This window comes from Macaca nemestrina, chromosome 6, assembly GCF_043159975.1.
Source record: "Macaca nemestrina isolate mMacNem1 chromosome 6, mMacNem.hap1, whole genome shotgun sequence".
NCBI lineage: Eukaryota > Metazoa > Chordata > Mammalia > Primates > Cercopithecidae > Macaca > Macaca nemestrina.
In genome coordinates this window covers 176,076,089-176,091,880 of record NC_092130.1, presented here as the reverse complement: position 1 = coordinate 176,091,880, position 15,792 = coordinate 176,076,089, and the positions used below count along the sequence as shown (strand labels likewise).

At 39.6% G+C, this 15,792-nt stretch overlaps 1 protein-coding gene across 2 annotated transcripts in view; it reads left to right on the top strand.

The window, feature by feature from the left end:
• LOC105489455 (ADAM metallopeptidase with thrombospondin type 1 motif 16) overlaps positions 1 to 15,792 on the top strand; it is a 181,162-nt gene that overhangs the window by 76,342 nt on the left and 89,028 nt on the right. For both annotated transcript variants that reach the window (XM_011754286.3, XM_011754287.3), the window contains exon 11: positions 8,063 to 8,158. In XM_011754286.3, the coding sequence (XP_011752588.2) occupies positions 8,063 to 8,158 (96 nt within the window). The remainder of the gene's footprint in view (positions 1 to 8,062; positions 8,159 to 15,792) is intronic.

Here is a 15,792-nt window from a genome sequence, read left to right as displayed (position 1 = left end):
TTAGTTCCAGAATTCCATTTTTTATAGTTTCTGTTTATGTTCTGCATTTTCCCATTTATTCATTTATTATCTCTACTTTTTCTTGAATAGTATATTATTTTATGTTATAGGTATTTCTATTATATTATGTTATTACATATAAGGTGAGTCCTTTTGATCCCCGAAGACTTTGTTTTATTCTTCATTAGGGCTCATCTCTTTCTGTTTTCTCTGGGCCCTGTGGTGTAGCCGGTACTCTCGTGTGTGGTTCTTCTCCATGAGGCATGGACTTCTGGGCTTTCCACTGAATGCCCAGGATGCTCATTGAGGTCTCTCTACTCTGTGTGAGCCAAAACTCTAGTTTCTCCCAGCCCTAGGCATCCTCTGTCTTGAAGCCCTCATCAGCTTTCAGCCTGCAGCTGTGGTCCTCTGCTAGGCCACCCGGAATATCCTCCTATGTGGCAGCTGCTCACCCCTTACCATTAGGACCTGTAGCAAATCCTAAGACAGACACCTGGGACCCCCAGCCCAATGTAACATTTTTCCATATGAGCCGACTCTCAATTAGCTACTGAACAGGCCTCAACTCTGACCTCTGCATCCTCCAATCAGTGAGACTGCTATCATCCCCCTGTGATGCACCTCCCCACAGCAAGGGTCTGCAAAGTGCTCCCAGGAAGAGAGGTGGGCAAATGTGGCATTCTCCTACGTGTTTTCCTTCTCTTGAGCATCACAGTACTGTGTTGACTATTGTCAAGACCTAAAACAATTGGTCCATATATGTGGTGTATATAATTTCATAGTTTTGTGGCAGTTTTGTTTTGTTTTGCAGAAAAGTGAATTTGATACCAGTTACTTTACAGTGGACACTAGAAGTAAAGTATCTTTTAAAATTAAACAAACAATACATCCATTAAAATCACGTCATGTCAGATCATTCCTTATGATATAACATGTTCTTTAACACAAACTTTATGTGTTTTATTTATTTATTTATTTATTTATTTATTTATTTATTATTTATTTATTTTGATGGAGTCTTGCTCTATCACCCAGGTTGGAGTGTAGTAGCACCATCCCAGCTCTCAGCTTACTGCAACCTCTGCCTCCCAGGCTCAAGCCTCAGCCTCCTGAGTAGCTAGGATTACAGGCACATGCCAGCATGCCCAGCTAATTTTTTGTTGAGACAGTGTTTCACCATGTCGGCCAGGCTAGTCTTGAATTCCTGACCTCAAGCAGTTCGCCTGCCTTGGCCTCCCAAAGTGCTGGGATTACAGCTGTGAGCCACCGCACCCAGCTTTGTATTTTCTTTTAAAAATTAAAAGCTATTTGTGTGGCCAGTAACTCTCAGTCATCAAATCTCAAAATTACATATGGCGTGGCAGTTAAGAGATTTTTTTTATTTTCTATGTGAATTGAAACATCTCAGAACAATTTAAACTGTAAAACTTATTTTTTTAAATGAACACCTGCTGAATTGTTATTTAAAAGGGCCTATTTTGTTCAGACATAATGTAGAGATCAGGAAGTTTCTTAATGGGAGGATATAAAACAAGAAATAACAATAAGAAGCAAATGACCCAGTGCCCAGACCAGCCCTGGGCACAGTAGACTCACTCAGAAATATACTAATCTAGATGATGGATGGATGATATTTTAGGAAGGGATAAATCTGTTTTAAATACTTAACACTATTTAGTTTGAAAAGTGAATAGACAATGTAAATGCGTATGCATCCTTTTTTTGTATATGTGAATGTATATTTGGTGTATATGTATGTTTACATACTTACATATAATATAGGGCACATATATGACAATGGATTTTTCTGTCCACTGATGTGGAGTAATAATCAGGATTAGTAATAAAAGCATCTCACTGCTTGAAAAATAATGACAATGCACTGTATATCTGACTATAACATCGATTGTAACTGCATTCTTTTTTTCCATAAGTTATTGGGGTACAGGTGGTATTTGGTTACATGAGTAAGTTCTTTAGTGGTGATTTGTAGGATTTTGGTGCACCTATAACCCGAGCAGTGTACACTGCACCATATTTGTAGCCTTTTATCTCTCGGCCCCACTCCCACTCTTCCCCCCAAGTCCCCAAAGTTCATTGTATCATTCCTAGGCCTTTGTGTTATCATAGCTTTGCTCCCACGTATCAGTGAGAACATACAATATTTGGTTTTCCATTCCTGAGCTACTTCACTTGGAACCATAGTCTCCAATCTCATCTGGCTCACTGCAAATGCTGTTAATTGATTCCTTTTTATGGCTGAGTAGTATTCCATCATGTATATACACCACGGTTTCTTGATCCACTTGTTGATTGATGGCCATTTGGGTTGGTTTCACAATTTTGCAATTGTAAATTGTGCTGCTATAAACATGCGTGTGCAAGTATCTTTTTGAATAATGGCTTCTTTTCCTCTGGGCAGATACTCAGTAGTGGAATTGCTGGATCAAATGGTAGTTCTACTTTTAGTTCTTTGAGGAATCTCCACACTTTTTTCCATAGTGGCTGTACTAGTTTACATTCCCACCAGCAGTATAGAAGTGTTCCCTGTTCACTGCATCCACACAAACATCTACTGTTTTTTGATTTTTTGGTTATGGCCATTCTTGCAGGAGTAAGGTGGTATTGCGTTGTGGTTTTTATTTGCATTTCCCTGATCATTAGTGATGTTGAGTAGTTTTTCACGTTTCGGCCATTTGTATATCTTCTTTTGAGAACTATCTATTTATGTCCTTAGCCCATTTTTTAATGGGATTGTGTATTTTTTTCTTACTGATTTGTTTGAGTTCATTGTAGATTCTGGATATTAGTCCTTTGTCAGATGTATAGATTGTGAAGATTTTCTCTCACTCTGTGGGTTGTCTGTTTACTCTGCTGACTATTCCTTTTGCCACACGAAAGCTCTTTAGTTTAATTAGGTCCCAGCTATTTATCTTTGTTTTTATTGCATTTGCTTTTGGCTTCTTGGTCATGAAATTCTTTCCTAGCCAATGCCTGAAGGGTTTGTCCAATGTTATCTTCTAGAATTTTTATAGTTTCAGGTCTTAGGTTTAAGTCCGTAATCCATCTCGAGTTGAAGAATGTGGTACAGACAATTTGAGGAAGTGAATCTGGTGGTGTGCCATTCACAATATTGAAGCACCACAATACGGTTTCAGCCCAGCCATCGGAAAATGTTGGTTTTACCTGGGGTGTTATGTTGTGATGATAAACCTTAACCAAGTTTATATTACTGAAATTGGTCTTTGTGAACATAACTCTTAAATTATGGACTAGAATGAAAAGAGAGAGGCTTCGTTAAAGGTAGTGTACCTTAGCTGCAAAGATAAAGCAAGAGTGAATACTCTGCATAGGTTTGGCTCTTTTCTATCCAAGTTAGGTATTTGTTATTAAAAACATGTTGTCTTCATCGTGTACCTATCATGCTTTGTCAGTGTTGCTTTGGTGGCCTGACCCTGCAATCTGAAACATAAGTCACCAGAATTGCTTTGAAATTTGATCACCTCAGCATCTTAGGTACTGCTGTTAAACTTGGAGTTCCCCCAACACCCAGCAAGTCTTACATTCCAACTGCCTGGACTCTAGAACCATGTTTAATAGGATCTTTGTTCCAAGAAGACTCTGAAGTTTCATTAAGGATATAATGACCTACAACAATAGTGCTTTAATAAAATCATGGTATGTTATGTACCATGAAGTTAGCAGTTAAGTCAAACTGATGAAGTTGGAGGGAACAATTGGTTTTTGGCTGTTCATTTGTAGTTTACTTTTTTTAAAAACTTTTTCTATTTAATGTTTATGGATACATAATTGTTGCACATATTTATGGGGTACTTGTAATATATTGATACTAAAACAGAAGAGTTCCCTTTTCCTTCTTGCAGGACATGCAACAGGGTTGTGGCTCACTCCTCTGCACCCCTCTGCTCAAACCCCTAGGGGGAGCATGCAGACAGGCAGGTACAGAGACTATGGGGAGCACTCTTGGGCTTCGGCCCCACAGCCGCCTCTAGGAGTGGTGTCTGCAACTCCCAGAACTCCCAAAGCCCAAGTGGGCATGTGTTACGTGCTCTCCTTCAGCTTCGCCATCTGTGGACGACTTGTGTTAACCAGCTCGATAAACCCTCTGCCTTATTCCAAGGGCAGCGGACCAGTGTGACAGCTTTCTGTATCCCAAGCTCTCTCCCAGTGTACTGGAAAAATTGGGTCACCCCCGTGGCCTCGAAGATGAGTGCGAGGTTTTATTGAGTGATGGAGGTGGCTCTCAGCAAGATAGATGGGGAACCGGAAGAGCAGGATGGAGTGGGAAGATGGTCTTCCCCAGGAGTCAGGCTGCCCAGTGGCCAGACCCTTCTCTGGCTGCCCCCAGCTGAATTCCCCTTAGCATCCAGACATCCCTCCTCTCTTCCTTTGCTGCGTCATTCATCTTTCCGCCGTCACTGGTCTGCCAGTCTGCTGGTGTCTGCTGGTCTGTTCCTCTGCTTTTCTTGACCACGTTCAGCCACTGTGTGTGCCCATTAAGATCTCAGGTTTCTGTGGGCACAGGATCAGGGGCATGGCAGGCCAGAGTAGTCTTGGAAAATGTCACATTTGGGCATGAAAACAGGAGTGTCTGTTCTCACTTAGGTCTGTGGGCACAGGTCTGAGGGTGGAGTCCTCTCCAGGGACCCTGCCTTTTCTAATCAGCACCTCCCTGCCACCTCCCATATCAGTACAGGCATATAATGTGTAATGTTCAAAGCGGAGAAACTGGAATATCCTTACCTTAAATGTTCATCATTTCTTTGTGTAAGGAACATCACACTCTTCTAGTTATTTTGAAATATACAATAAATTGTTAACTATCGTCACCCTATGGTCCTACTAAACATTAGGTGTTACTCCTTTTATCTAACTGTATTTTTGAACCCACTAACCAACTCTTCTTTATTCCTCCCATCCCCCTCCACTACACATCTCAGCCTCTGGTAACCATCATTCCACCATTATGAAATCCATTTTTTCACTTCCATATGTGAGTGAGAATGTACACTATTTTTATTTTGTCATCACAACTCTTTAAGACACTATAGTTTTTATTTGTTTGTCTGGGACAGAGTGTCATGTTTATTAAATGGCAGGGAAGTACATCTATAGGATATCAAGGTCCCAAATGATGTTTTAAATGTCGAAAGACAATACCATAGGTTATGTGATTTTCAAGTTTCTTCTAACTTTGTGATTTATTCCAGCCTTGAGGACTGGAGTTGGGGATTGAGCAGGCTCCAAAATGAGGCTGAAAAACAGAGATGGCATGAGCCGAGTCACAGACTGAATTAGAGAGCCACATGATTTGGCAGTGAGCTGTCACCAGCATCCTATATTTGAAGGCTTTATACTTTAAAAAGTTGAAAGCCCATCCCTTTAACAGTATCTTCGTCAGTATTTATTCTGCAAAATGCTCCCCCAAAACTACAACATAAGAATATTCTGAAATTACTCTGAATGGTAGTCTGAATCGTGTTCATCTTAAGTCATCTTTGGCTTTTTATGATCACAGTTTCCTGATTCTTGCTAATGTTATTGTACGTAAAGTTTTCCTGGTCCTCTGTCACTGGTTTTTACAGGAGCAAATGAGTACATATTCAATGTGCCCAGAAAGCATTTATTGAAAGATGAGTAGCAAGCACCGTACCAGATAATGATAAGGAACGTAGTAAAAAAATTTAACATTTTAAAACACAATTTACCTTGTATTATCTTGAGTAGTCTTAGAAACAGCCCTGTGAATGAGGACCCTAACTCCCTAAGGTCACAGTAGTCACACGGCAGAGCCCTGAACGCAGATGGAGACCTGTGCCATTGTCTCCTCGAGCCCTTAAAGTGAGAAAGGAAATGTGAAGTGCCTTCGTGCCTTTACTTTGGGTGCCAGGCCCTGAGGCGAACACATTACCTATAACCACAGCATTTGGCCCCCAGGACAAGTCGACGGTTCGATGTTGTTATCCTCATGTGCACACTGAGGACTCAGGGGTCCTGCCTGCCCAGATCTGCCTGCAAAATCTACACTGGATCTGCTTGTCTGCCTAGGAATCCCAAACTCTACTAGACCATTGTGGCCATCTCCCAGATCACCCAACCACACGAGCAGCTTCTGCTTTCACATTCATTCATTCATTCATTCAGTATGAAGGAATCTGCTTTCACACTCATTCATTCATTCCTTAGGTATGCGTGCTCAGCCTCCTGAAGCAGGAGGTTTCTATGCCCCGTCGGTCCAGGAGGTCTCTGTGAGCCACCCAGGGGCTGCCCCACCTCTCTCCCTAGCTCTGGTTCTGACCTATCATATTGCCACCCAGACATCGAGCCGGTGTGCACAGGCTGTGGTTTTAAGGAAGTTTATTTTTATCCTGGCATTCTATCAAGTTGTCATTCCTGCAAGCAAATAGAACTGTCCAGTTGTCTATTTGGAGAATTACATTCAGGGCCCTTGAATTCATGGATTCCTTGGTTTCTGCATACACTTTTTATCTCTAAACACCATTCTGGCCAAGAACAGAGGCCCCTGACACCATATACTAATGAACATAATTAAAGCCTGTCTGAAGGAGAGCAAACCAGGGTGCTCAGCAGCAGTCTTCATGGGAGCAGCCATAGGAGCATCACTGTCTGTTCCCTGCTGACAAAGACCTCAGCCAGGCAAAGCCCTGGCCGTCAACACAACACACCACAAGGGCAAGGATCCCAGGGGACGCAAAAGATCATGACATTTAATTGCACAGTGATTGTAACCATATGAGATTTTAAACCATAGCACAATATGAAAGCAATTGATATCTGAATTAAAACACTGAACGTTTACTTGTTAATATTTCAAGCTCCGAAATCTGGTTTATTAGTGAAGGAGATACAGCCAGGGAAAATATGAAGCTGTGTCTTTAATAAATACCTTAACTTCTAAGTATATAATGAAATACATGCAGGAGATTTAAGAACTAGTGTTAAAACCCTTCATGAGATGACTCACACAATGCAGAAAACCTTCTTTTCACATGATTGAAATATGGAGTGAGATCACCATGCAGCAAAGTGCCATCTTCCCAGCTGCACTACGTTGATGTGCTTCACTGCCTGCATTTTCCTCATAACATGAATCACCCAGTAGAGGCAGCCATGTAATTTATTGGGGAATAATGCAGCACTTGTTTAAATATTCTGAACAGTTGTGCAGACAATTTAAGAAATGTTTTCAACATGTCTAGTTGAGTCTACCACCAGCATTCCAGAAGGTTCCATCATTTCACAAGTCCTACTGTTTGCCCTTCATTGAGACATTCCTTTGAACTCAGTAAAAACAATTCCTTGCACTTGGAGAGTCTTTTATAGTTTATAAATCTTTATCACTGGGGCATCTCTTTCTGTATGTGCTAATTGGTGATTTACGGCAAATTCCTTCTTTACCCTATGAAAACCAAGAAGCAAAGAGGGTCATATTCACAATGGAACCTCTTGCCTGGCAAGATGCCTCACATATTTTAAGCTTTAATCACAGATTTGGGGATGGTAGATGCATGGTGAAATGGTTGGATGGATGGATGGATGGATTAATGGATGGATGGATGGATGGATAAATAGATGGACAGATGGACGGATGGACAAGCTAACAAGCATCCTAAACATTCTTAATTTAAAAATAAGAATTCAGACTTGGAGAGATTCATGGAAGGTGGGATTGAGAAGGATACATTATGAAATATTAAGTTTAGGTTTTTTAACTTTTCATAGTTTTCTGCAGTGTCTGAATTAAGCATATTTTACATTTTAATTTAGAAAATATAATTTTGTTAAATAGATAATATATAAATAAAACAAATAAAGTATAAGAGATGGAATTAATTTGAACCAAGTCTAGAACATGAGTCTCCTTACTCCTCACTCTATTATATGCTATCATATTGCTAAGTAGGCATTTGCTTGTAAATTATATCTGTTGTTTTCACCTTAAATCTCTCAGTGATATTTTTATTGTAGATGAATGGACAATATGATGTAATCCTAATGACCTTTTAAAAAATTTCTTTAGGACATCTGTAAAGCCCTGTGGTGCCATCGTATTGGAAGGAAATGTGAGACTAAATTTATGCCAGCAGCAGAAGGCACTATTTGTGGGCATGACATGGTAAGAAGCTAACTATAGGTATAGCATCATCTTCAGATGCTAGTCTTTCAACCCATGCATCTTTACTCCTCTTGCATAGGTATTTTTAAAACATGTATTTCTCATATACATATGCATACCCATGCTCCTATCAAACACTGTGTTTATTTTATATTGATAATGTGAAGAGGAATCCTTTTCTCACTTTTGTGAAAATAAAATTGATGAGCTACCTGGAATTCATAGACACAGAAATCAGACAATAGATGATGACAGATTCAGTCTATTGAAGGGAAACGTTAAGCCATTGATGACCATTTATCATGAAAAGGAACAGCATTAAACAGTGCTGTGAAAGTCACAGAACATCAGTTTGAAGACCCTGGAGCACATCATTTTCACCTATTGTTGCCCCTGTGAGAAGAGAGGGCGCTATAGTAGAGAAAAGAAGAAGTATACAAGATGTTGCAGCAATGTGGACGCAGTTGGAGGCCGTTCATTACCCTAGGCAAACTAATGCGGGAACAGTAAACCAAATACTGCATGTTGCTACTTATAAGCAGGAGCTAAACACTGAGTACACATGGACACAAAGATGGGAACCATATGCCCCGGGGACTACTTGAGGGGGGATGGTGGGAGGGGGCAAGAGTTGAAAAAGTATCCCATATTATACTCGCTGCACGGGTGATGAAGTTATTCAAGCGCCAAACTTTAGTGACATGTAACCTCCCCATGTAACAAATCTGTACATGTACCCCTGAACCTAAAATAAAAGTCGGAAAAAAAAAAAAGAAATATACAGGATAACAAGTTTATTACTAAATGGTAAAGAATGACAATTTCATTATTAAAACTTTAAAAGATTATCATAATACTCCATAATAATATTTTAATTCTTTTGATTTAACTTGTAATTGCATTTTTTAAATGTAAAAGACTATCGATGAAGAAAGAAAGATCCTGGACCCAAATTATCACTATAAGTATTTTTGCTTTTTATGTATCTGAGGTTTTTAGTGGCATTAGTGAATATGAAATGATATTTAGGCATTGATCTAGTACAGTATTTGAACATGCCTAAATACCATTGTTCTATTATGTTTAAATACCAAAGAAAATACATCACATCTTATACATATTCAAATGTGACTACAGACAGAAAGGTTTTAAAATGTTGACAACAATGCTAACACATGTTTTCAGGTTAAATTATTGCAGTGCCAACTGGAGAAATGAACAGAAATAAGATAAACTTATTGAGAATAGCCCCCTGCCACCATTCATTCTGGGCACATTGCTAATATGCTTTTTTTTCAGTTCCTCAAAGGGCATGAGATTGATCATTGAATTCTCTAATTCATTGAATTCTGCTAGTGATCCAGTGATACAGTTGATTTAATCCATAATACGTAATGTAATAGCAATGCTTTCAGTTTCTTGAAAGAAAATGAGTATAATGAGATATGGCGTGGAAGTTCTAATTGTCAAAGGACATCAGGTAATTTACTTGAATGTTATGCTGCAGATAATCATGACTTTTCTTCTGTCATTGTTTAAAATGGATTCCTCAGGTGGTCATTTGAAAAATTATGCCTATTCCTTAAAAGACCAACAGCCTTTTTGACGTTGCCCTTGAGCTATTGCCTGCATGAAACAGGAGGTGGTTCTCCAGGCATCCTGCTTTGTTTGTGGTCAGGTGCTACTTTTTCCCAGGTAATGTAGTTGTGATGCTCTTTCAAAATAACCTGTATGTTCTGGTTACATTTTATTTATCTCAAAAGCACCATTAAATTAATTTCCATTGATATTTGACATTATTTTCCCTTGTATTTCAAATATAGCTTTTTCCTTTTTACTGAAAAAAAAAAAAAAAAGGCTATATTGACATAGAGTAGGTTCCTACAAATTACACAGCTGAACCATGGTCCAAAGCAATAAAGTGTTCTGTCCAGGGTACTTGGTTGTTCAGTGGCCAATGTGGAACTCTGTAAGTCAAAGCAAATAACTGAGGCAAATCTCAATGAATGTAGAGGTTTACTTTTCCAAAGTTGAGGATGTGCTCTAGGAGAAGGTGGGACAAAAATCACAGGGGCACCTGTGACCCCTGCTCTTTCCAAAGAGGACTTTGATGACTTCAATATTTAAAGAAGAAAGAGGCCAGGCCTGGTGGCTCACACCTGTAATCCCAGCACTTTGGGAAGCTGAGACGGGCGGATCATGAGCTAAACAGATCGAGACCATCCTGGCCAACATGGTGAAACACTGTCTCTACTAAAAGTACAAAAAATAGCTGGGCCCGGTGGCAGGTGCCTGTAGTCCCAGTTACTCGGGAGGCTGAGGCAGGAGAATCACTTGAACCCAGAGATGGAGGTTGCAGTGAGCCAAGATCGTGCCACTGCAATCCAGCTTGGGCAACAGAAGGAGAGTTGGTCTCAAAAAACAAAAACAAAAACAAAAGCAAAAACAAGAAAAAACAAAAACAAAAACAAAGGAAAGAGAAGCAAGGAAAGCAGGAAAGAAGAAAAGAGGGGAGAGTAGGCAAATGAGGCCAGCAGGTACATTCTTTTGAAGCTTCAGTCAACACTCACTGAATCCACATTTTACATGTGAGTAGAGATTGAGGATTTGTGAGGATAAAGAAAACAGAGTCAAGGAAGCAGGCAAATATGCATTTGTCTGGGGTGGGTGGAGAGGTGAGTTTTAGTCTTGTCTTTGTCCTGTATCTGTGAAGATAATTAATTCACATGATCATGGTGAAATTAATTCATTAATTCATATGGTCATGGTGAAATTAATTCATTAATTCATATGGTCATGGTGAAATTCAACAGAGCTCTGTTTTGGGGTAAAGATTTGGAGGCCCACAAAGAATTTCCTTGTGAGTAATTTGTGAGGGAGGCCGCCCGTGGAGACACGTGGCCTTCCATCTTCGCAGCTCCCTAGAAACAAAATGGGAGGTGGTTTTTGCACGACACAGTTCTCAAGCTTAACTTTTCCTTTTGGTATAGTGAGTGTGAAGTTCCGAGATTTTATTTTCCTTTCATACATTGTATTTTCTCAGGCTGCTAACAAAGACATACTTGAGGCTGGATAATTTATAAAGGAAAGAGGTTTATGGACTCACAATTCTACATGACTGGGGAGGCCTCACAATCATGGTAGAAGGCAAAGGAGAAGCAAAGTTATATCTTACATGGCGGCAGGCGGGAGGGAGCTTGTGTAGGGGAACTCTCATGTATAAAACTATCAGATCTCATGAGACTTATTCGCTATCATGAGACCACCATGGGAAGGACCCACCCCCATGATTCAATTACCTCCTACCGGGTCCCTCCCATGATGCATGGGAATTGTAGCTACAAGTCAAGATGAGATTTGGGTAGGGACACAGCCAAACCATGTTAGACATCCAAGTCTCACGTAAACAGTCCCTTTTGATATTAGTCGTGTGTCTGTGTGTCATTGTCATTGGTTTGCATGTGCCCCTGTGGTTTATCAGTTTAGATGTGTGTGTGGCCAGCGGTCAGTATCCCAATGTTGTTCTTCTTGATGGGACCCCGTCTCCTCTCTCTGCTATTAAGGATGCTGCTGAGGCTCCACAGTGGTTGTATGAGGTGGTAACATAGACTGATATTTATTTCATTTTTAATGCCAAATGCTAAACTTAGTGCATTGTGTATATTTCATCCTCAAAGCAGCCCTACAGGTAGCCTAGTGCAGTCCCCACTGGACATTCTAGAGCTCTTTTGGGAAAGGCCCTGGGTTCCTCTGTGATCACCCCAGGAGAAATCCAGGGCAAGGGGCAAGGGCCACAGTTGAGATGCGTGCCTGAAGGATTCTAGCTCTTCGGTCACTGAGGACCCCTCTTGTGAAATCAAACCAGCTCTCACTATGTGATTCCATCAGGTCCAGTGCTAGGCACTTGGCCTAGTCCTTACATTGAACCCTCCCTCTGAACTCATTCTGGTAGTTTCTATCATCCCTAATTTCAGAAGAGGACATGGGGCTCAGAGCACATGGGTGCCTTCCCCAGGTCACACAGCTCGCAGAGCTCATCTGTGATGCCCGTTTGATGACTCAGTGCTGTTTTTTCTGCTTCGATACACTGCTCCCCTGCATCTGCTGCGTTTAAGTGTGACGTGCTTATTTTGTGAGCAGCAATCGCCACAGGCATAGGCACTTTGTTGTGGCATCTTCCTCTCTAAGATAAAGCCTTTTTCATAAGTCACAGTATCTGTCAGTAAGACACAAAACTGTGATAAAGTCAGTCCTAAGAAACCTAATTGGTATTTCAGTGGAAATCTATATGTATATTTAACATAGCATTCTTAATCTTGACCTGATGGCTTCACCCATCTATTATCTGCCTAAAATTAGATCTAATATTGTGTGTGTGTGTGTGTCTACATGCACCTATATTTCCCACAACCCCCTTAGCAGAAGATATAGTGCTTTCTCATCAGATTCTCAAAGTTTTTTTGTTTTAATACTTTTTAAAATTAGGAAAATCATTTAAGTATACTCTAACAGAAATAGCAAAAGATGTAAAAACCGAAGTTACTTTTGCATCGACTTAATACATGCATATTTTGCTATTTCCTTTCTCATTACTTTTGATTGCAAAAACTGCAATTAATTTTGCATCAGCCTAATACAAGGAATTGCAACAGTCATTATCACAGCAAAAAACGAATACTGCAAATGACCATCGATAGAGGACTAGTTGGATAAACACCCTGTGGAATATTATGTATCTGTAAAAATGCGATGAGGGTCGTGTCTATGTACTTCTGTGGAATGATGTACAGAACAAATTAAGTGGAAAAGTAGGATGGAAAAACATCTGAGTAATATGCTGTCATTTATCAAAGAAAAGTAAATACTAATCAATAGCTATTTGCTTACATTAAAAAGAATAAACCCTAAATGCTGAAAAGCTTGTAATTATTTTAGATAACTTAAAATGCTATTAAATAATCCCTAAACATCAAAGGCAGAATGAAACATTTTGACCTAATGTATCAAGTTGTTGGCTTAACCAGAATCCTAACAGAGGAATTATTTCAAGAGACTTTAAACTCCAGTAGTCTGTGCATTCCAAATGGGATAGATTCAGTGGAGAAAAAAATGCTACAAATAATTTTAAACTGTTTTCAGTAATCACGTTATTGTTGATGGATTTATTTTGCTAGGATAAAGGAAGTACTAAATGTGCTTATGTTGTTAAGCATCAAGATTTTTAATATATAAAAGAGATACATATATAAAATCAAAGAAGTTAAGTACCATTTATAGTCATAAATTTAAAATTAATACATTTCTAAGAACTAATGAAGTATTTTTTCTTTAAAATTAAAATTTTTAAAGATTAAATTAAAATGTAAAGAAAAAATTAAAATTAAAATTTTTAAAGAGGCTACAACCTCTTAATCTAGTTTTCTCAATAAAAGGAGCCAGAACTTCTTATGTAAATGGATGATTCCAGGCCTATAACAAGTGTAAAAAGTGCAGTAGAAGTTCCTCTTCAAAGAGACTTCTCTCCCCATCTAATTAGGAATAAATAGTAACTTCCCTTAGAAGCACAATTTATTCAAAGACCCGCGCTAACATTCTTAGATATCTGCTAGCCGTAATAAAGAAATCAATGTACTCTGTGTTCTTAGCTCCCACATTTTAGCCTAAATATTTGCCCTGTTATGCTTATACTGGTCCAAGCAAGCATTAGGCCATAGCCTGTTCCTCTTCCTTATTTGAAGGTGCTTTTACCTTTCTCAGCATTCCACAGTTACTTCCTCCTTCCTTTGTTCTCCTCTGCCTTTGCCTCTTTTAAGAAGTTCTAAGGTGCTAACCAATTGGGACAAATAGAGAATGTGAGATCTCATTCCAGCCAATGGAAACCAGACACTGCAGTAGGGTGGATGTGTCAGGTTATAAATGACCCTGTATCCTTTGTTTGGTGTACTCTGGTGGCAAAACTGCTGGCAAGTGTACCCTTTCTGCAGAAAGTAAACTAGCCTTGCTAAGAGATCCTTTGTCTCGGTGAGTGTTGACTTTTTTTTAACACCAAGCACCCGTTCCCCACACAAGGAATGTACAAGATGAGCCTGGGATACCTCACTGAGTCAGAAAGCTAGAAGCCTTCCAAAGATGTCTGGCTCCTGTCAAGAGGAAGCTCAAGCAACATTTCCAAAAGAAACATATGACATTAGCATATTTTTCTTTATCATTTAGAGAAAAGCATCATGGTTTTCCTGTACAATCTCAAACTCAGGGTACCAAGGTATTTGATGAAGGTTGCTTTTTCTTAAAAGAAGTAATCCAGACAATCATGAAAAAGAAAAGATTTAGAATATCATTAGTCTTGCAACACTCAAAGATGTAAAGGATCTAGGAAATGATTGTTAATGGCTGCTAAAAGTATTAGTTGGGAAGCTGGGGACCTTTGCCAGTCAGCCTATATTCCCTGAATACTGAAGCATCCTAACACCAACGCTTGAGGCCTTACCAGGCATTCTGTGTGCATATACATAAAGCCTCAATGGTTCAGTCTTGCCAAAAATCCAACTCTGAACCTTACCAACGCCTTGGATCCAATTGCCTGATTGCAGCAGATCTAGGGAACCCAAGACGCAGCCAGCAAGATCAAGAGTATGGGAAACTCCCAACAAACAGATCCATTCCTTTATCACATGAATTCAGGAAAAAGAAAACATCAAGGGAGAGTTCGAATGTGGAGAGAGACATGAGAAGCATGTCGGCTGAATGCAATAAATGAACTGTGTTTTGATTGTGATTCTATGTTAACTGAAAGAAAAATTAAAAAACACCAAATTGGAATTTTGAACACTTACTAGACATTTGATGATATTAAGGACTGATTGTAGGTTTCTAGGTATGACAATGGTGTTGTGGTTATGTTTTTTAATGTTCTTAATTTGGGGAACCCTTCGTGAAAGAGCTTTGAAGAAATGGTTTCAAGTCTGGGAGTCAGTGTTGGGAGAGAGAAAGTGGACGGGCATTTAGGTGAAATGAGACCGGACATGAGTTAATAAATGTTGAGGCAGGACTGCAGATTTCAAGGACTCCTGTGCTATTTCCTCTACTTGTGTGTATCTGTAAATCTTTCATTAAAAAATAAGCTTTTTACAAAAACAGAAGAGTGAAAGCTATTACCATGCCAGTACCCCTTTCTGAGTCTGCGAACTTTGCCAAGTAACAACAGCAAAGTAAATCAACAACGATGTTATGATGTACATTGAGTTTGCTCACAGATTCCTGGTAAAAAACAGTGGTTCTTTGATAAACATCCTGCTTTCGAGACAGCACTCCTGTCTTCCACTAACCTGACCTCATTCTGGGGCTTCAAATCCTGTTCATCTTCGAACCAAGACGGATTTTCCCAGAAATATTTTCAGAGTTATTTAACCTATTGAAATTCTGTTTTCATGTTTCATGTCTCCTGCATTAGAAAGCTATGACCAGACGGTTTTAAGAAAGGGAAAAAAATAAACAACAATGACAAGTAGTACACACCTGGCAGCTCCTTCCTCTCTGCACAACCAGTGCAACCTCCCTCCTGTCCCCACGCCTGTTGGAGGCTGTCTAAGAGTAGGAGCCTATTCCCGGCAATGGGCTTCTCCTTGAGCCTAAGA